General features: G+C 48.7%; 1 protein-coding gene across 10 annotated transcripts in view; it reads left to right on the forward strand.

Moving 5' to 3' along the window:
- The window catches only part of SLMAP (sarcolemma associated protein), a 1011035-nt gene that overhangs the window by 534814 nt on the left and 453891 nt on the right, over window positions 1-22330 (forward strand). For all 10 annotated transcript variants that reach the window (XM_085624675.1, XM_085624673.1, XM_085624676.1 and 7 more), the window contains exon 11: window positions 9098-9148. In XM_085624675.1, coding sequence (XP_085480801.1) covers window positions 9098-9148 — 51 coding nt within the window. The remainder of the gene's footprint in view (window positions 1-9097; window positions 9149-22330) is intronic.

Here is a 22330-nt window from a genome sequence, read left to right on the forward strand (position 1 = left end):
CCCGGCATGAAACCTGACTAGTCCGGGTGGATCAGGGCCGCTAGATATGGGAGCAGTCGATTGGCCAGCAGTTTAGCTAGGATTTTGGCATCCACTGCGATCAGGGAGATGGGCCTGTACGATGCACATTCCTCCGCTGGTTTGCCGGGTTTACGGATTACCACTATTGTGGCAGTGCGAAGTTAGGTCGGAAGGGCGCCGGTCTCATAACACTCCTTGTACAAATTTAGCAGCTGGGGTGCCAATTTTAGCGCCATATTTTTCACAAGTTCTATCGGGATTCCGTTGGGACCCATGGCCTTTCCGGAGCGGGTATCCCGGATGGCTGTCTGAATCTCTTCTAATGAGATATCTGACTCCAGAGTCTCTTGTTCTTGCTGGGAGAGACTTCGCACATCAATGGTGGCGAGGAGGTCTGCCGCCCAACCTGCTTGCGAGTCCGGCGGCGGGGTATATATTTGCTCATAGTACTTAGTAAACGCTTCAGCGATATTTTGGGGGTCCGTGATCAACACCCCATCCGGCCCTTTGATCGCTCCCACCCATCGCGCCGCCAATTCCCTCCGCTCCAGCCAAGCCAGCAATTTACCCGTATGTTCCCCCAGCTCATAAAGTCTGTCGGGTGGCGAGGGTTCGGCGACCGGCCTCCTCATAGAGCAGTTGTTTATAGTCACGTCTCTTGATTTCCAGTAGGTGTTGGGCCTCGTTGGCGGAGGTGTGTGTCGTCCCCTGCTCGAGCTGAAGTATCTTCGCATCTAGCTCGCAAACCCGCCGTCTGCGTTCAGTTTTGTGCCCCACCATCAGCGACAGCGCTCTCCCCTTAATAACCGCCCCGTAGGCGCCCCACAATGTTACCGCTGAAGCTACCGATCCCTCATTTTCGTCAAAATGTCAGTGTCATGCCGCAGGGAGTCTCGGATGTGCGGGATTGATAACAACCACGGCTGAATCCGGATGGGTCCAGGCTGTCGCTTGAGACTGGCACCCAAGAAAGATACGACCGGGGAGTGATCGGAAATTCCCCGTGCCAAACTCGAGGAGTCAGTGAAGTTATGAATATCTTGCGCGTGTGTGAACAGGTAATCAAGCCGTGAGTGACTTCCGTGCACCCCGGACTGAAAAGTATAAAGCGCATCTTGGGGGTGTGACCATCTCCAATCGTCCACCAGGCCAAATGCATCCGCGAAATTGCACAGTGGCGAGCCCCACGGATCGTTCCCTCGGGGTGGGGTACGGTCCACTGTGTCGTCCATTGTCAGGTTAAAGTCGCCGCCCATAACCACAGTACCCTCCGGAAGGGCCAGTAGAATCTTCCCGACGTCCGCCAGTGTCTGGCGCTGAAGGCCCGGCGGCGCATATACCGAGAGCAAGTTGAGGGCCCTCCCTTCCCAGCTACCTGAGCAGACAACGTATCTACCCAGAGGCTCGGTGTGAGTTGTGTGAATCACATAGGGGCAGCCCTTTCTCAGGAGGATCCCCACCCCTCTAGATCCCGACGTAAAGCCCGAGTGGGCAATGATCCGGTACCCCTTCCGGTCTCGGGCCCGACAGGAGTTGCCTATGAGATGTGTTTCCTGGAGCAGCACTACATCTATACGATGGCGATGTATATATTGTTGCACTATGCTCCGCTTAATTTTATCGCCAAGCCCATTAACGTTCCAGGTCATTAGACTAAGTCTCTGTACCTATGCCATCTAATGTTAATAGCAACGTGATGGAGCGGTCTAGGTGATCCCAGAATATGGCTACCCTAGCAATCACCCTCAGTGACAACACCCGCCGCCCCCCGCCCTTCCTGCGTGCAACGGAGAGGAAACCAGGAATCACCAAGTGACCAGTTTGTGCCCTGCCCAAATGTATCGTAAAAGACTGCTGCAAAAAAAACGTGCAAAACAACCCCCCCAACAAATTCACACCCACAACATACCCATCCCTCCCTGCTGCCCTGCAGAACGAGACTGAAACCGCCCGCCTCCCCCAACATGCAGAGTGCCTGTCGCCCCCCCCCCCAGAAACATTGCGAGGAAACGTGTGCTCCCACTCCCATCATGGCAGCTAACTTCGTACTAAACCCTCCTCCACTCCCCAATCCCTACTCTCACCAGGCCAAAAGATTCCCTGAAAGATCCGCCCGGCAGCCTGAACCTCATTCCACCCAGTGGCTACCTCTTGGAGTTAGATCCCTCCCGAAGCCCATCACGAACCAATTATATCGGGAAGCGTAACGTTGAGGGGGATCCATCTCTGGTCATGGAGGCTCGGCTCTCGCCCCCGGGTGTCCTCCATGGAGGGCCCTATTGGCCAGAAAATAAAGGGTACAGCTCACTCCCCGAGTAAGTACCATCCATACGTTATGTTATGTGTTCTTGTAAAGCGCAACAGCTGCCCCAGCAAAGGGGCGTCCCGGCGCTCTGACAGGCAGGAAGAGGCATACAAAGAACAGGAAGGCTAACCGAGGAAAAGAGAAGCAGGGAAAACAAATGACCTAAGCAGTAACCTTAGAACCAGAAAGAAAAAGATAAGTTTTAATGGCCCTCCTAAACAAAAGCAGGTCCTCAAGGGCACGAATATGAGCAGGTAATGTGTTCCAAAGCCTATCCGCCAAAACGCGGAAGGAGCGCCCTCCTGCTCTGCAACGTTTGAAACGTGGAACTACTGCCAGATTTTGGCCTAGTGACCTCAGACAGCGAGGAGGGACATAAGGAGTGAGAAGGTGCTCCAGAATCGGGGGGTTGGATAGCTTAAGGATCTTAAAGGAGAGACAAAGAATCTTAAACTCAATCCTTTGAGCCATGGGCAGCCAGTGAAGTTTCAAGATAGTTTCCCTCACGGAGCAGAATCTAGGCAGACCCACCAAGGCTCTGGCCGCCGCATTCTGAACTCGCGGCAGCCGGATAACTTCCGCCTGATTGGCTCCCACCAAAAGCGAGCTCGCGTAGTCGAGCCGAGAGAGTATAGTAGCCTGGATGATCAACTGCCTAGTGGGAGAATCAAAAAACTTCAGGGTTGGCCTCATTCCCCGCAGGACCCCGAAGCAAGCGGCCGCCACTTTTTTGGTGTGACCGCAGAAGCTAAGGGCAGAGTCAAGCCAGACACCCAGGTTTTTGACCTCAGGGACCGGAATGGGGGCTGGGCCCAACTCAGGAGGCCACCACTGATCACCCCAAAGACTGCATTGTTTCCCAACGATAAGAATTTCCGTCTTTTTAGCATTAAGTTGTAGATAATTGGCCGTCATCCAGCCTGCCACTGCAGTTAAGCCCTCCCTGAATCTAGAGGCCTCAGAGTCGGAATCCCCATTTAGTGCGACCGCCAACTGCGTGTCGTCTGCATAGGAAACCATAGTCAGGCCCCACTGCTTGGCGACCGCAGCCAACGGCCGCACATACAGATTAAACAACGTGGGGTTGAGAGCCGACCCCTGAGGAACTCCTTGCTCAATGGAATAGAGTTTGGATTCAAAAGGGGGTGTGGCAACCCTAAACGACCGACCCGCTAGAAAGGAGCGAAACCAATCAAGTGCCGAACTAGAGATACCTGCCTCACCCAGTCGCTGCAGAAGTATCCCATGTGAGACCGTGTCAAACGCGGCACTGAGGTCAAGTAACACCATTGCTGCAGTTTGACCGGAATCCAGCACGGTGCGAAGATGTTCCGTGATCGCAAGAAGAGCAGTCTCAGTACTGTGACCCGCTCGAAAGCCGTTCTGTGATGTATCTAATATGTTAGTGGTCTGGAGATGTTGAGTTAGAATTCCATTAACATGCGCCTCCGCAACCTTGGCAGCCCAAGGGAGGAGAGAGATAGGACGATAATTCTCCAATTTAAGGGGGTCCAAGGCGGGTTTTTTCAGAATAGGGGTAACATAAGCTTGTTTCCACTTAGAAGGCACCATCCCTGAGCACAGTGAAAGATTGATGAGTTGGCGCACAGGGGGGAAACAAAGCGCAGCCGACTCTCTGAACTGCGCGGGTCTGAGCGGGTCTGCAGGGGACCCAGATTTAACTTTGACTGCCAACCTATTAAACTCACCATCAGAGATTTCCGAGAGAGTGAGTTGGGCCCCATTGGGGATGGCAGGAGATTTCAATCCTTCACACAGAGGGGAAGTATTAGGAAAGGAGCAATAGATGGTATGCACCTTATCCAGGAAAAAGTTGGCTAGTTTCTCACAGTGAGATGCAGAGCATACCTCAACTGCTGAAGCTCTTTTAGACGTCAGATCTTTAAGGACTTTAAAAATCAGCTTTGCAGGATTGGGGCTAAGTTTAAACTCCTGGGAGTAATAGGCTGCACGAGCTCTGCTAATGGCTCTATGGTATGATTTAATCTTTACGAGATACGCTAATTTTTTCTCGGCGTCATAAGTTTTGCGCCAATCTTTCTGCTTGTTCACAAGATTTTTTTAGAAGCAGTAAAGCTTCATCATACCATGGGCTGGGTTCAAGAGAGCGACATTTATTCCACTAGCAGGGATCAGCAAGTCAAGTGCACAAGAGACCCAATCACAGAAAAGATTATAACCCGACTCTACATCGGAAAAGGGATCAAGAGGGTGTTCCCTGAGTACCCGATGAAAGTCCTCGAGCGTCAGTTTCTTCCAAGGACGTTTGAATACGGACCTGTCTAATTTTGTGAAGAGAGGCTTTCTAATCACAAGGTTGAGTTCCACCAAAAAATGGTCTGTCCAGGCTATCGGAAGAGGGGGCAGAACATCAAACGCGGACAGATTCGTGAAAATGGGGTCCAGGATATGACCACCAATATGCGTAGGGAGGGTGACCATCTGACATAACTGTAGCGCCTCCAGATCTACAAGAGTATTACTAATCGCGGGGATGTGGCCAAGGTCAAAGTGGAGATTAAGATCGCCGAGAACTGTGAAATTAGCCGAGCCTATTGCGAGGGAGCTCACCACTTCTGGAAGAACCTTTCTGAAGGCTACATCATCACCAGGAGGTCTGTAAATCAGGAGTCCAGAAAAGGTAAGATGGTGATTGATCGTAACACAGAAGTGCGCACTCTCGCAACCGTCTATGGCTAGTTTCTTCCACGTACAGGGGTAGCAGGATCTGGCTACCATTGCAATGCCCCCACCCCTAGAATTGCAATTGTGAGTAAAGATAGAATATTGTTGCGGGATAGCCAGGTTCAATTCCGCCGTGGCCTCGTCCTGCAGCCAAGTCTCTGTCATGAAAAAGATATCGGGGCCCTCAGCTAAAATAAGGTCATGGATATCAGAATGGTGTTTGATTAGTGACCTAACGTTGAGGTTCCAAATCTTAAGGGTCCGGGGAGTGGAAGACTCAATGGACCGGGATGATAGGAGATGGAGCTCACACAGTGCTCTAATGGGGGAAGGGGAACCGAGATCAAAATTGCCACAAGGGCAACGATAGGGACCACAAAGCGGGTTATGGGGGGAGTACTCACAGAAAGTATGGATCGGCCGGAAACTAAGTAGATCCTCTCTCGTATATGGTCTAGCAGCGAAACGATACACCACGGTGGACCTTGGGCCTTGCGCCTCCTTAGCGCTGATGGGCGCAGACGGGCAGGACTCTGACACAGATACGGCGCGTCCGCTGATCGCGTCCGCTGCGCGGAGCCATGACCTTCCCTTTTTATGCGCTGCTAGAACGCGACCCAACAGTAGCCCAGCCCAATATGGCCGCCGTCTACCACTCGTCCCACGAAGCCGGTCTCTCAGCGTCAATACTCGGCTGAGAGTGACCCGGCGACGAGGGGAGGGAGAGGTCTCTGCAGGAGCCAAGGCAAGTGTCCCCCAAGTGCAGTATAACACTCGTGCACTCACACACAACACGAGTCTCAATGCCACAAGCAATGATATTTGTATTAAAAAGCACAGCGCTCAGAAACGTAAAAGTAAGATCTCCCGGCTTCCGCCTCAGGAAAGAAACAGACTGCCAGGCCTAATGTCACCCCTAGATTAGTAGTCCGCCCTCTGAACAGCCACAGGGGAATTTCCAGGCTGCCGCTTTGGGTCACACCCCACCTTACCATCACCCATAATCAATGGTCCTCCGCTGGGCCCGGGGCCCCAGAGTCAGAGCGCGAAGGCGAGCGCCGCTGTTGGCGCCAATCATCAGCCGCATCTGCCGCCAAAGGCTTCGTATTTTTCCGGGTGTCCACAGTGCGCCAACCCTCCAGCCAGTCCCAAGCATCCTCTGCACGCATGAAGAACCATGATTTGCCCTCGGCCTCTACCCGGAGCTTGGCCGGGAACATCATTGCGTACTTGACACCATGTTCACGGAGGGCCTTCTTTACCTCCTGGAAGCTCCGTCTCTGTTTCTGGACTCGCAAGGTGAAGTCCGGAAAGAACGTGATGTTGCTATTCTCCACTGAGACGGGTGGTGCCGCCCTCGCCGTCTGAAGGATAATGTCTCGGTCACGGAAGTTAAATACTCGGGCCAGGATAGGTCTAGGAGGGGCCCCCGGCCGAGGGCGACCTCCCGGCACCCGATGGGCTCTTTCAATGGAAAACACTTGGAGAGTCCCCGAGGTTGCAGGCGATTGAGGACCAGGTCTTCGACAAAGAGGTCCACCGCTTGCCCTTCTGCCCGTTCCTGAACACCAATAATTCGTACATTATTCCGACGCATTCTCCCTTCGTAATCGTCTAGCTGCCGGGCCAGCATCTCATGGGAAGCACGCAGGTCCTTGACCTCTCGTTTGAGGAGGCCGGTGTCGGTGGACAATTCTTTGGTGGCCTTTTCTACTGTCCCCACCCGATCAACAATCTTTCGCACATCCTCCCGGATCAGGCCCATCTCGGTGGCCACTGTGTCAATCCGCTGTTCGAGGGACGTCTTGACGGCCGTAATTGCGTCCAACAGGTCTTTATTCGATGGGTCAGGCTTACCGTCCGAGGCCGGCATCCCAGCCCGATCTCCGCTCTGCTGCTGGTGCCAAGCAAACTTCTCTAGTTTGGCCTGCGTCGTCGGTTTGCTGCTCCGCCCAGATGGCATGGTCACCCTTCAGTGGGTATTCTCCCGCTGGGAGGCCCCGCCGCTAATCACCGCCGCCTGCGGTGGATATCGCCACCCGGCCTGTCTAGCTTCTGGACACCCCTTTAGGGCCCACGTCGTTGCAGCAAAAGTGTCGTATTCGGGCCGCCCACACGCCCCAGCACACACCACTGCAGCTCAGGAGGCGCCACTCTCCACACCACCGCCACTACGAGCGTCCATCCGCCACCACCGCCACTCTCCTCGTCACTTTGTGCAGGCGCACCCGTAACCGGCAGCGCTGCAGTCGGTCATTCATTGCGGGACTCCGCCGATTCTTTGCCGCCGGGAGCGCCACCAATCCCGTCTCCACGCCGTTAGGGTCACAAAGGTGCAGGGGAGGCCACCGTGTCTCACCGAACGAGCACCGCTCCCGGGGGCGGCGCCGCGTCCAAAGCTGCCTCCCTCCCGGCACCTCAGGCCGCCACCACGGCCTTGCGTATTTTCATGCCCGCCTGGGCCGCACTCCTCCACCAGTGGCGCCGTCCGCTCACGGGGCCCGGAGCCCTCAGGCCCCGCTTGTCTTCCGAGCTGAGCAGCGAGCCCGCACCTCAGCACCACTTCTGTCGCCTCCGCTGGCGAGGCCCGTCGATTACTGGTTGCTCTGCGGCCTCACCACCAGGTCCGAAGGTCCGACGATGTGTCCCAGCGGGGAGCCGTCCTTTCGCCTCCACGTCCGCAGGGGCCCCTATTGTACCGGGCAGCCTCGAGGGCCTCGCAACACCAGCCCCCGAGTCGACAGGGGCACCGTGTCTCAGCCCTCTCCACCTCCAGGAATTCCAGGCCGCAGCCGTGAGCTCCCGCAGCCAACGCGCCCGGTCGGGGCACACCCAGCAACCGCACGGTCATTCACCAGCACCCGGAGAGCAGAGCCCGATATCGGCTTCACCTCCGATCGCCCCCAAACTTCGCCAATCAGTCCACGGGGGCCCCCAGACCCTCAGCACCAACTTTCTGCACGGGCCGGGACCGCGGAGCGCAGGGTATCAGGATATTTCGGGAGTGGCGCTGCAGAGCTTCGCTACTGCGCGGCCATTCCCGTCGGCAGCAAGCCACGCCCCCCGATGGAGCCACTTTGAGCGTCAAATGCTTTGGTTTCTTTGATTAGACTATAAATCTCATCTGCTTCTTCTGCGGTATAATCCTTAGCTATGGTTTCAAAGGACATTTTTTTAATGGATAGGGTGCTTGGACTTGTCGAATTGCAAGGAAATACTCAGTAAAATGTGGGGGGAAGTCCACGAAGGGACTAGGTCCTCCCGAAATGCATTGGGCGAAGACCATGAAATGATTTTATTTGTGAAATTATGTTTGTAAATAATTGGATTTAATATCATTCTGTATAGAAATATGGTGGTATATTAACACACAAGTGTAATGTACAATTGATTGATTGAAGCAGATGTTAAAAATTGGGTTTAAATATTGTGTTTAAAATTAAAACACTTTATGTAAAAAGCCTTAGCACGTGTTGTAAGGCTGATATGAATTGGTGGTATATCTTGAAATTGCAGTGCCCAGGTGATTATAACCTGGCCTTCATATGGTCTTTGCACGTGCTAGGCAGGCATTAGATAAGCAATGCATGCATAATGGTGAGAAAGAATGTTTTCATAAATAGGGGATTATCACAACAGTAATAGTTAATCCACGGTTAAAAAGGAGGTAGTGCTGGACTCCCCCCCCCCCCCCCCCCCCCCCATTTTACGGAGATAAATAGCATGCCACAGATGACCTCGCCATTGCTTTGATCTATGAGAGGACTTCACATTGATCACTGAAGCCACTAGGTAGGCTAGGGTGTTGGGCTATACCCCCAGAGCTTTCTATATACTGCTGAAGTGGCTTTAATGTTAACAGTGTTGAGATATGTGATGTCACCAGAGGTCTCTTTGATCTAATAGTGATGTCATCTATATAATCATGTGGGAGGTCATGAGCCATGCATTGCGGAAATTATAATGGTATTTATTTAATGCTAGTTTCAACTGCAGTTTCAATCCAGTAACTGCTGTGTGGAAACTAAATCTGTTGTCTGCAAATAATTATTTTTATATTCCTAGGGATTCAAGTTGATGACTTCTTACCTAAAATAAATGGCAGCACAGACAAAGGTATGTAATGTATATTGCGATGTGTATATAGCATCATCTAGAAATGTGAAATCTACTTTTTTAAGCAAAATGCTACAGCAAAATTGCAGTAATTTTGCAAAGGTGTTTTTGAGAACAAAAACAAGTCTTATCCAGATTTATAAACCGGGCACAAATAAAGCATTTTCAAGACGCCATTGTAATAAGCTGCGGTACTTATCCTAAGGAAATAAATGACTTGAGTTTTCCAATGGAAGGCTGTTGAAGAGCAGTGCTGTGAGGTTTTGCATCAGAAGTTGCTTCACATTACACAGCATCATAAAATTCAAGTTTTCTTTGACTTTGTTTATGTAATTCTACATGAAACCATGATGAGAGTCTCAGCAGAAAAGTGGACAAAACCAGAGTGCTCAGTAGAAGACCACCTGCTCACTAGCATACCTACAGTTCGTGACCAGGAGGCTGAGGGTGATGTTTGTCAGTGATACCTTTTGTCTGCAAGGGCATTGTGACTGCACTGTCTGCCTGAAATGCACTATTAAAGTGCTTATGATGCGTTTTCTTATTTCAATGACTTCAGAACTCTCTTCTAATACCAAAGTACATGGCAGGTCTTTAAAGGAAGCTTATGCTCTCTTATGTATTGTTTTGCTTTGTACCATATAATTAAATACCTAAATGCAAGTTGTTTTCTCTTGCATTGTCTATGTAACTTACCCAGAAGGTTAGCAGTTCTGCAGAAAGTGGCTTAGAGATAAACTTTTCAAAGAGCCACTCTGCAAATCCTATTTTCAATTCTAAGGCTCTTATTTGTATCATGTTTGTTTAACAGTTCGTACAAATGATGAAAAGTTGAATCAAAAAATGTACATATGACCTGCTCATTTGTGTGGTAGCAAAATGAGCAAGCATTAGCAAAGACAATAGGTCTGGCGTGGTCCACCATCCTTTTGGCAGGACTTTCTCTGTTTTGTCATGTTTTTTGCAAAACTTTATTGTTTGGGAAGCTGCCGGGTGCTCGTCAATCTAAAAATGTTGACTAAAGGCAAAAAAAATGTTGTCTCAAAAAAGCACACCTTATCATAGTACACCCTAGGACTGAATGGAAATACTTTGTGTGGTTGTGGTAATTGCGGAACAGCATGCTGTAATTCATTGTGAAGTCATCCAGTGGCTGAAATCGTCTGATGCATGCTTGAGTGGGTTGGACAAAAGTGTGAATGACAAAACCACAGACAAATGGATAAAATGTGTCCGAAAACCCCTATAAGTAACTGTCAAACTCATAATTTTAGTAAAATCAAATGGACTTGCCTAACACAGACTTAAAAAAGCCAATCGTTCTGCCCTTGCCTGCCAGCCTCTTACCTTTGAGAACGAAAGAATCAAGGAAGAAAGTAGGAAGGAAGTTAAGATAGAAAAAAGGCAATAAAGAAAATAAAAAAGGTAAGAAAGGATACGCTAGAATGACGTAAGGATTCAAAGAAAGGAAAGAGGGAGAGAAATCAGGAAAGTATGGAATAAAGAATAAAAGAGAAAAGAAAGGAAGAGAAAAAGAAGGATAAAAGGTAAGCGAAAAATCAAGAAAAGGTAAGAAAAAAGGAGAAAAAGTTTAAAAACAAATTAAGTAAAGAAACAAAGAGGGAAGAGGAAATAAACTTTCAAAAAGTGCTACAAGAGCTGCAGATTAAACATGATAGAGGCTGGTTTTCTTCCTGGGCAAAGATTAGTAAAGAACTATAGGTAAAATGTAATCTATAATAAACATGCACTTTCAATTTCTGTACTGCATGCATATTAAAAAGAGAATAACTTAATACAGAATAGTTTCAAATAGACATTCATTTATGCTGTGAAATCCCAGCAGTCCCATAAACAAAGGACATTTCAATAGGAACTTACAACAGCATTGGCAAGAGACAGGAACTCCTAAAGCTGGTATGTGGTATGTGCATGTGGAGCTGGTAGAAAGCTTCCTGCTTTCTCTTCAGGCCCTAAACATAAAGGCAATGCTAAAGTAATTATAAAGTAAAAACAAAAACACTGGAACTGAAATGAACTACCTTGAGTGAGAAGGTACTCTTTGTGAAACAGCAAAATGGTGTCACTTAAAGTGAAGTTAACCAGTGGCTGAAGTAGGCTAACCCATTGCCCCATGCTGTATGCTGCAGTGGGCAGAAGTAAAATGTGAATGACACAACAACAGATCAATGGATAAAGAGAGCCGGCTGAAAGCCCCTTTAAAAGTAAGCATAGTATGCATATAACTTTAGTAAAATCAAATGGTGTAGGCTAACAGGAGACCTAAACATGTCTGAAACCATGCAAGGTGTTCCATCTGTTAAAGACATTGTTAGATTTGGGGGTCTCTAGTTGGCAGAGGTAGGTACCTTTGACCAAATAGGGACCCTTGCGTCTAGTCAGGGTAAGGGGCTACACTCCTAAAATAACCCCTGCTCACCCCCTCGGTAGCTTGGCATAAGCAGGCAGGCTTATCTCAGTGGCAGTGTGTAAAGCATTTGTGAACACATATAGTAATACAGTGACAACACTACAGATGGACACCACACAGGTTGTATTATAAAAAAAAGTATTTTTATATATAGACTTATCACAAGACCAAACGACAAAAATCCACAATGCTGTACTCAAAAATAGACTTTAAAATGGTAGGAAATAGCTCAGTTCTCTTAAGATTGTAAATGTGACACTTTACACTGAAAGTACCTTGGATGCGTAACACAGAACAAACAAAAGGGTCGCAGGGAAGGTGATGCGTCGGTTTCTTACACTCAGGGGAGTGGATGCGTCGGTTCCTTACACTCAGGGGAGTGGATGCGTTGGTTTCTTACTGCTCTCCGGTACAATGCAACAAGATGGCGCCTCGATGCGATACTTCTCTCCGGTGCTGTGCGACAAAATGGCGTCTTGTTTACAATGCGACTACGTTGATGCAATTCGTGCACGCCCGATGGTCGTGCGGCGACTGTGATCTTCTGAGCCGCGACAGGCTCTGCGACACGTTTCTCCGGTGATGCGATGGCGACCTCTGCGGCGGCGGCATGCTTCTTGGGTGATGCGACACGCTTCAGCGATGCGATAGCTGCAACGGCGGCACGCTTCCTTGGCGATGCAACAGCAACACGCTTCTTGTCGTTGAGTTGCGCTTCCAGCTACCAGTGACAAGCAGTCTCTCAGAAGGCCCAGCACAACAGCAGGCACATCAATTCCCAGCAAGGGAATTCAGGGGGGAGCTGGTTGGTGAAGTCTTGTATCCCTGAGACTTCAGGCAGGAGGCAAGCTCAAGTTCAAGTCCTTCAAGTTGATGAAAAGCACGCTCAGTCCTCTTCTCCTTTCTTTGGCAATGAAGCAACCACTGCAGGCCAACCCCCAAACACACAGCACAGGGGTAGTCTCCTCCTTCAGCTTCCTGGTTCTTCTCCTCAGCAAAGGTTTGTCTTGATTCCCAGAAGTGATCTAAAGTTCTGGGTCCCACTTTTTATACACCAAAATCCTTTGTCTCTGAAGGCAGAGAGTGTCTGTACCTAGTCCAAACCAGTTCTGGGTGTATTCTGCCAGTGCACAACTTCTTCCTTTGTCGGTGTGGGCCAGGGGCATCAGACGCACCACAGGAGGTGGAGCCAGCATTGTGGAAGGCAGGCACAGCCCTATTCAGGCTCAGGTGCTACTCCTCCCACCACTCATCATGCAGATAGGTCTATTCAGCCTTGTGCTGACTCATCCTGTCTCCTGGAGCCCCCCAGCCCCTGTCACTCAGAAACCAGACATGGAATACACAACCTAGCAGAGGCAGGCTTGGATAGTTAGCAAGAAAATACCTATTTTCTAAAAGTGGTATTTTCAAACACATATTGTTAAAACCAACTTCACTAAAAGATGTATTTTATCATTCTGAGTTCAGGCATACTAGATTCGAATTTCTACCATGTTCCCTGGGTTAGTTAGGATTATTGAATGAAAATTGCACTAGTCAAAACGAGTAGTGTTCCTCTAGGCACAGCCAAAATAGCAACGAAGTTGCAAGATAAACCATCATTCATTCACGCGTCCTGGTTTAGGAGACGCTTTCCTCTATAGCACGCCCCAACTTGTGTACAATCAACTTAAGAATTGGTGTGCGTGGTCTTCTCATATTCGTCAGTTAGGATTATAAAATGTTATAATCAAACTGCCCATTCTGGCCTATGGGAAATAGTGAAAAACGAAAATGACTGTAATTCACTATTAGGACATGCCACACACACATCAGGGCATGTCCTACCTTTTACCAACAATGCACCCTGCCCTTAGGCCTACCTTAGGGGTGTCTGATATTTGGAAAAAGGAAGGTTTGGGGACTGGCAAGTGGGTGCATTTGCCAAGTCAACATGGCAGAACCAGACTGCACACAGGCTCTACAATGGCAGGCCTGAGACACATTTTACAAGCTGCTCCGGTGGGTGGCACAATCAGTGCTGCAAGCCCACCAGCAGCATTTGATTTACAAGCCCTGGGCACACGCAGTGCACTGTACTAGGGTCTGACAAATAAACCAAATAAGCCAATCATGGAGTCACTAATCCATACATCAATTTAACATAGGGAGCACTTGCACTGTGGCACTAAATAGCAGTGGCACAGTGCCCAATGCATCTAAAACCAGCAAAAACATCAGAGGCAACAGCGAAAAATGGAAGGGAGACCCACGCCAATGGTGCAAGGTTTAACAGACATCATGATGTACTTTATCCAAGTGACTGTGGCCATAGGGTCAGAGTTCGGCATTAGGAACTGTTTTTAATGACCAGCTTTGTTTTTGGAGTAAAAGTTTGGAGTTTGTGAATGTTGGTATGTCAGAAGGGAATTTTACATTATTCTTCAGGTGGCACATGCAGGTTTGAGGATGGATAGGCAGTGGTGTGCTTGCATATGGAAGGGGTGAAGGCTGTTTTGTATTTTGATATGGTCTATGGGGGAGACAAGCCTGTGGTCAGATTCCTAAACTGGAGTGAGGGATCTATAGAAAGATTTATTGCATAGCATTACCCACACTTCCTCTCATTGTAGGGGAGGTACATCTGAAATTAGCCATGTAGCTGAATTCATTGTGAGCTTTAACACAATAAAAGCTTGCCTATCCGCTGTTTGCATATTTAAAAGCCACTAGCAGGGTCATTAATCATAATGTCATCGATTTATTGAATTTCATAATGACCTTGAATCAGAGCAGTCTCTTAGTTTTCACATTTCTACCATAAAACCTGCTTATTGATTTTTCTCATCCTTCTGCATAGAAAGCTAGAGTAGTATATGTTTTTTTAAGTGTTTATTAGATTTTAGTGTAGTGCAAGCTTGACAAGCTCACCTACCTATCCTTTGCTGCATACATTTTATTATAGTGCACATCTTTTATGTACCTTACCTGCTTGTTTCATTACGTGAGCCTGCCGCATCCAGTCATCCATTCCTGCGGCAACCAAAGCATTCCTGCGGCAACCAAAGAATTTTGCTGCATTTACTTGTACTCTTTTCGTACAAGATAAAATCACCCTTCAGGGTCAAACCTTTATTTTCACTGTAGTTTGTTTTCCAAGTCCTATATGGGGAAGGAAACATGCATAGTATATATTTTTTAAAACAACAATGCTGATCTCCTTATAAAATCTGGGTTCTCTGACAGCTTCTTTTGAGACAGCCACACATTTTGGGTAGTAATATTGAACACCAAATCATGTAGAAATAAAATATTTTTTGGGTGAAGAAGGAATTTTTTACTTTTGTCTCTGAAGTAAAGGAAGCAGTTCTTTAAGATAGTAACACTGTAGAACATCATCCACCCCATTGCCATTAAACCTAGAAAGATCCTTTTTGCAAAGTGTGAAAAATGGTAACATCTTAACATGTTTAAAGCCTTGGGATACCCTTACCATGGGTGAAGTTCTAAGCTAATGAATCTTTCCACCATTATCTGATCATCCATGAAGGTACATTACTAAACATCTGTTACAATCAAGGATGTAGTATTGTGGGTTTCAAAAGATCTAGGTTTATTAGGATCAGGTTACAGGTAAATCGGGTAAAACCCAACCAGGAGCAGCATCCTGCTGCTCTCAGCCCTTCCCAGTTCAACTGTCCACTCATCCAAGCACAAACACTCAACATTCCAACCATACAGTGACCTCACTCACTGGCTGAGCAGCAGGAAACATCAAGACTGTTGGGTGAATGCATAAGATAGCAAGAGGCCTCAGCAACATCTTTAATAGGGGCCGTGCCATTTTGCATCTTGCTGGTCCCACATTGCAGGTGGCAAATGGAACAAATATGTGAAGCAGATTGCTTGTGATATCAGACTAATGGAAATGTGGCTGAGGGAATCAAGGTAGCCATGGCCCCAAGTCTGGCCCTTCCTTTATGTTGGATGCTTCAAATCACATTCTCTGCCTCCTACCCTTCTACGCACCAAATCCGTTATTTCTTGTGAAAACGGACTTCTTGAACGGACTTGTGCCCCAGCCTCAGCCTATAAACAGGCTGAAGCTGTCAACCTTTACATTGGTTCTACCAGCTTTTTTTCTCTGCACTGAACATTCATCATCAAGTAGTAGGTGGGCATCATGACCCTCAGGTTTTACATTAGTTGACAGGAAAGTACAAAGCCAGTTCTTCTATGTATCAAGACTCAGATAGGGCTAGTCAGGAAAATATTTAATTGTCTGTAGGACATCTCCCAGGTGTGTCCATATATCTAGAAGATATGCACAATAGGAACAAAAGAACACACCAGAAGGCACTTTTAACAAAGGGGTGTTTTTGTAGAAATGTTCAAGTATTATTGCCTATGCCATTCTTCCCATTTGACTGGTCAGTATTTTGGTGTGTAGGATACAAAACAAAAGGTGAGAGCTAATTGTCTCCGGCCTTCCATATCTCCACCTTGCATTTGGTAGAATGAGTGGTTTTCAAGGCATATACTGACCCCATTGGTAGGAGTGTTCAATCAGAGAGCAGATAACTTGAGCAGGCATTCCTACATATAGGAACTGAACTATGCTGTCTTTGATTACATCCTTTTGAAGCCATGTTGCACCTAGACATATTTGCAATGTATTGAACGAGACATTTTGCAAGGTACACTGTCCATTTTTTTTTTTTTTGTAAACCTTTATTGTGCACATTTACGTCATCTGACAACGCACAGTCACCGTCCAGGTGGTAAAGCAGTTAAGCAAAGTGTACATTTCCAGATATTAGAACACAGCCATTTAGCCGACAACCCGGGGGTCCGGCGGCATCATACAGGGTAACATGCGCACAGAAGGGAGGTGCGTGCGTTGTGAAGGGAGTAGGTGCGTAATGGTACGTATGTGCTTTTTAATTTTAGTGGTGTCCCAGGTGCATGCTATCAATGGTAGAGGATGGCGCTGAGATCTAGCCCACTCCACGGCTACGCCGGCTGCCACCCAAGCCCCGAGCCAGTGACCCAGCGGATGTCTCTGTTTCCCCAGAATGTGGAGGTCTCCGGGTGGTCGAGCGCCAGCAGCGCGCTCAGAGTGTGGGCCGAAGCGCGGCAAGGATAACGCAGTATAGCTCACAGCTACCCATATGGCAGCGCATAGATCTGGCGAGCCTGGTATGCAGCATCGTAGTCCTTACCTATCCCGTTTATGCATAGCAATAGTATGTGCTAGGGTTAAGGTCGTGAACTCAAGTAGGGCTGAGGGGGAGAGGGGGAAAGAAGGGGGGGGGGAGATCAGTCTGCGGCAGAGCAGGAGGGTCATCGACTGTCAGGCTGGGCACAGCAGGACCGCGTGGTGTGCGCGGGGAGTCGCAAGCTAGGAGAGGGGAACAAAAGGAAAAGAGGGTTTTCAAGGAGGCTGGGATTCCCTAGTGTCCGTGTCCGCACCCGCCCACCAGCACCCCCAGGGCATCGGGGGCAAGCAGGGGCAAGTAGGGGGGGGATAAGAGTCGTCCTCCCAGCAGCCCCAGGGCCGTCGCCGCCCCGCCAGCAGAGGTGCGACATGCCCCAGGGATTCAGGTTATCCCCCTATCTTGGCAAGCCCTCTGGAATGTCCCAAGGAGATTATCCCAAAGGTGCGCGATGGGAAACTTCCGGAGCCCTGCCGTTTCCTCGCGAAGGAGCACCGCGTTCTCTGCTTGCGCCCAATTAACAAAAGAGGCTCTCCAGTGGCGTACGTGTGGGGGAACGGTTGCCTTCCAGTGCTTGGTAAGCATCGTTTGGCCGTGATAAGACCCATGTCCCAAAAGCGTGCCTGCACCTTATTTTCTTTTGTGCGCCGGTAGAGTCCTAGAATGCATGTTTCCCATGTATGCGGGAGCCGCCCATCTGCGCCGCGCGCGACTAGTGTCAGCACCGTGTCCCAGTACGCCTGTATCTCCGGGCAGTGCCATAGCATATGTAAAAGGTCCGCTCCCGGCAGTAAGCATCGCGGGCAGGCTGCATCTGTCCTCGCAAAGTATCTGTTAATTTTATCAGGGGTGAGGTATGCGCGCTGTAGGATTTAGTACTGTATAAGTTTAAAGCGGGGATTACGTGGGATGTTCGTCGGGCCGGTCAGTATCATTGCCCATTCCTTGTCCGTCCAGTCTCTTCCCCTGTCCGTCGCCCAGCGCTCCCTCAATGTTATTGTGGATGGCTGCGAGTGCGCCTGTAGCACCTGCGCCAGCCAGTGTACGATGTGCGCGCCATGGCCCATAACGTGTAGGTATTGCATGAAGGTATGCATCGGAGGCTCCCCTGTCATGTCACCCCAGGAAGCCGTGAGTGTGCGCAAGAGGGAGGCGTGTAGGAGGAACTGTCCCGCCGGGAGAGTCGTGTCTTCAGCCAAGTTGGCGAACGTGAGCAGTTCGCCATCAGCATATAGATCGCTCAGTGTGGCCACTCCCGCCTGGTCCCAGCCAGCTAAGTGAGCCTCCGTGAGCGGCCCCGTCGGGCCAGGCATACCCAAGAGTGGCACGCTAGGGGCATAAGGTTTAGTAGCGCGCGTGAGACGAAGGCTCCTCAGAAAGCATCTGCGCGCCACTGCCAGGTAGATCTGGGAGGGGCAGGGTGCGCGGGTTATCGGATGGAACAGCGCATTAATTTGCGTTTGTGTCCATGCAGCCATATGTGTGGCCGTGTCTTCGAGTTGTTTGCCGCTCAGCCATCCCGCCACCCATTGCATCTGCGCCGCGAGATAGTACAGCTCCAGGTTAGGAACCGCCAGGCCCCCCGAGTCTGTGGGCATATATAATTTAGTCAGCGCCACTCGTGGCCTCCCCTTGTTCCAGATGAGGGAGCGGAGCAGTGCCTCTAGGTCACGAAAGAGCCTAACGGGCACATACAGAGGCATATTCGCGAAGTAGTATAGGAGGCGGGGTAGCACAATCATTTTGGTCAGCGCCACACGGCTGGGCACGTTTAGGGGTAGGGTATTCCAAAAGCTAATTTGCGCTCGAACGGAAGCGATCGCTCGGCAGAGGTTCCTTTCCAAGACATCTGCCGGTGTTCGATAAATTCGGATCCCGAGGTATCGGAAAGTGGTGGGATGCCATTGCAGCCTGTCTCCTCCCAGCCGGATGTCACATTCCTGTACGTCTGGGTTAAAGGGGTACGCCCCCGACTTGGCCCAGTTAACTCTCAGGCCCGATATTCCCTCAAAGGTGCGGCAAATGTCAGCGAGGGAGGCAGGGATGGCGGTTATTTCCCTGACGTACAGCAGCAAGTCATCTGCATACAGTGACACTGCGTGTAAGCCATCCGCCAGCGGGATTCCCCATTCCAGCCCGCGCGCTCTGAGGGTCGTGGCCAGTGGTTCCATGGCCAATGAGAACAGCAGTGGCGACAACGGGTGCAAGGTACACTGTCCATGCGCTTTGGCTATCCTGCTGATGGAACACTCTGTGGGTGGTAGGATCATCATGGTAGCTCCAGCCTTAGCTTAATTGGCCTTGCAACTGGACATTGTGCACCGCCATTATCTGAAATTAACGCAGCTTCTGCCAGAAGCCAGACAACCCTATTTCGCTAAAAGAGAGGTTCCTTGACCTATGACTGGCTTTGCTCAGCTTGCATGCCTTATTCCTTCCTGCGAAGAAAGACCCACACCTCAGTCAACCTAAATGGTCTGGGGTTTGCCAGGAAATCCCCACAGTCTTAGTATTGAAGCAGGTGGTTCATATAGTGTGGATAGCTTGCACTCAGGATCAGTACCCTACTCAGCAACTCTGTGAACAATGTTGTTTAATTTTAAAGGTCCCTGATGGAAATAGGAGTGCAGGGGAAAATCTGCAAAATCATATTTGGTAGTCTTTGGAACAGTCCGAAACAAGTCATGAGAGTTTTTCTTCCACTCAGATGGGACCATCAAATGCCATCTGGTTGTATCTCTGCATATTTTTCCAAGTCTTACTTCCGTGCCCCCATTCTTTCTTGGCTGAGGAGGTACTACACAGTCGCTTTGATTTTACCTACTGAAGGCAAGTCTGAATGCAAAATTTCCTGTATCTCCCATGATGCGTTCTTGCATTGGACTTCTTTGCTTTGAATGTATTTACTCCTTCCACTATAGCTAAAGCAGCAGTGATGGTGACCGTGTTCTTCAGGTATGTACTTGTTGGAGAGATGTAGTGTAAATATGTGGGGGCATCCCTCAAGCATCCTTCAAGTAATTTGCTCATCATACCTCATGATGTACGGATGCACACTTTGATCAGGAGGTCTGAAAAATGTTTGCTTAATACATTGTTGACCAATGGTTCCTCTCTCCTTTTTTTCACGCAGTGGTGTCTGGGTACAGGTTAGGAATCCTCAAAGATGAAGTAGGATTAGCTTACCTTCATGACCACTCTGGCCGGTAGAATCCGTCTTACACCCCACGTTTTTCCTGTATATGTTAAAATTATCAGACACCTTTATTCACCTATCATTGTAGCCTGGACATTGTTACCCACATTCTTAGAATATCTGTCCAGTGGTATCCCTGCCCAATCCTCTTAACTTTTCATTTTCTCTTTCTGATGGATACTTCTAACGACAAATTCCTAACTTTTAGGATAACTCCCTGTGTCAGACTAAATCTGGGATATTTTTCAGCATAGCCCTTGTGTATCACTAGGTGGTGTCCATGTCAACTCTGCTCTGCAACGGAAGTGACCACTGGAGCTGCTAATAGGTGCCATCGAAGCACGCTGATGTCAGCTCCTTTCTTTCTGTGCATTCTTATGATGGTCCGGAGCTATCTCTTACCTTTTCGCATCAGTTGCCAAGACCTGTTTGTCTCAAAGTTTCTTTCCAATGCGCCAGGGAATATATCCCCTCCTAAAGAAACCGGATTTAAGCACTGCAGGAACATATTGCTGTGATGTTTGTTCCCATGAGTTGTATCTTTGGGGTCAAGCCATGACCACCAAGTCATGGGAGATGGCCGCCCTGATGCACTCGAAGGTGATTCGGGAACGTGAAGCCAGTCTGTAGGTAGCTGAGCACTGCAATAAGTCATGTAAAGGCCACTCCCGCTCAGAGTCGAGGACACAGACTAGTTTGTGCTCTCGAAGCCAGTCGCAACAACAAGTCTTCGGTAAGTCAAAGTCCAAAAAGAAGCAAAGGGAGAACTAGCGGGATTTGTCCTAGCCTGGCCACTCTGTCTGAGAAGTTACAAGGTTGTCGATGTGCCCTGTGGTCTATCTCCCGTTCACCTACTGAAGAGCCTATTCTGCTGCTGACCCTATACACCCCAAATTACTGGGTTTGTTGGTGATGCTACAACAGACTGAGGGATTCATGAAGGCTCTGCTCCACATTTTCGACTCCACACTGGCTCACTGTGGCATTCTTTTGGGCCCTGATGCCTCCAATCAGGTTACAGACGACTGGTTCTCCCTCTGCACCTTCTGTGCCTCCTGAACCATCTTGGGTTTAGTTCCGACTCCAAAGTCAACTTCTTGCCCAGCACCATTACCATGCCAGTTCCTGACATCACATAGTTCTCTCTGAGTCCAAGCCAAATCCTTCTCGATCTCTGTTGAGCATAGTACATGGTCTAGTATAAAGTCAACAAGTAATTGGAAGGGAAGCTGGGTTGTGGATAATTAATGCATTGTGTTGTAGTGTTCTTTAAAGATGTGTCATTAACTTTTTCCTAAATTGGAGGAGTGTTAGGTCAGTACTGATTGATACTGGGATCTTGCGCCAAATCCTGAGTGCATATATTGGAATTGCCTGCTCTTGTGGGTTTTCTTTTTAACACGTATTAGTCTGATGATGTTCTGGCTGCGGGTGTGCCTAGAACCGAGTGCTGGTTCTGGTTGCTTTGTAAATGATGCAACTGGTTTTAAAGATGCTGTGATTTGACAGCAGGAGCCAATGGAGTTCCTTCAGGATGTAGGTGATGTGTAACTATTTCTTTAACCCCTGTATGAGATGTGCTGGGACGTGCAGGATGCCCTTAAGGGTTGACATTATGGAGTATTGGTGGTCCTGGAGCAGGGCGTTACCACCATCCAGGTGCGAGAGTACAAGGATTTGAACAGCAGCTCAGAAATGCATTGCTGATTATAAGCTAAATGTAATTTCCCCATAGCACAGGCTCAGATTTGTTTAAGTCCCGTGGGATTTTATACGGGCCTGGGGCTTTTTCCATTTATTGTCTGCTGAGTGTACCTTATTTAATGTAAAGAGCTCTAAAGGAAATCTCTAATTTACACAAAACTAGTGTGTGCCCTCACAGTACAGACAAGAATAGTGTGGTGGTCTGTTGTCTTGTGTTATATACATTTCAGGGATGTGCATATTGCTGCCATTTACCAGAGCAACTTTGCATCTTTTGACTTGGCTGCCTTGAGTAAGTTACCTCATCTGATGTGTTCCCACTATACTCTTCTCTCTACTAAGATGGTTATCTCCTATTCTTACTTAAAATCCTTCTTTATGCTTTAAAGGGAGGTCATGGCTAATCTACAATCTTTGTCAAACCATTGGTGTTTTTTAGGTTTCAATGGACTCCTGGTTGGGGGAGGTTAGATGAGATACAAAGTGATATGTTCACAGATGATTGAGTTTAACTTTAATGCTTTGAGTTAGTGTGGGTTTGGAACGGGAAAGTTGTGTGATCTCATTACAGATGCAACCACATTTCTAAAAGAGGGAGTAGTGCACCTTACTCTCCCACCCATTTCAATTATCTCTGATTATTTGCTAGGATA

The sequence above is a fragment of the Triturus cristatus genome, chromosome 9, assembly GCF_964204655.1.
Source record: "Triturus cristatus chromosome 9, aTriCri1.1, whole genome shotgun sequence".
Taxonomy (NCBI): domain Eukaryota; kingdom Metazoa; phylum Chordata; class Amphibia; order Caudata; family Salamandridae; genus Triturus; species Triturus cristatus.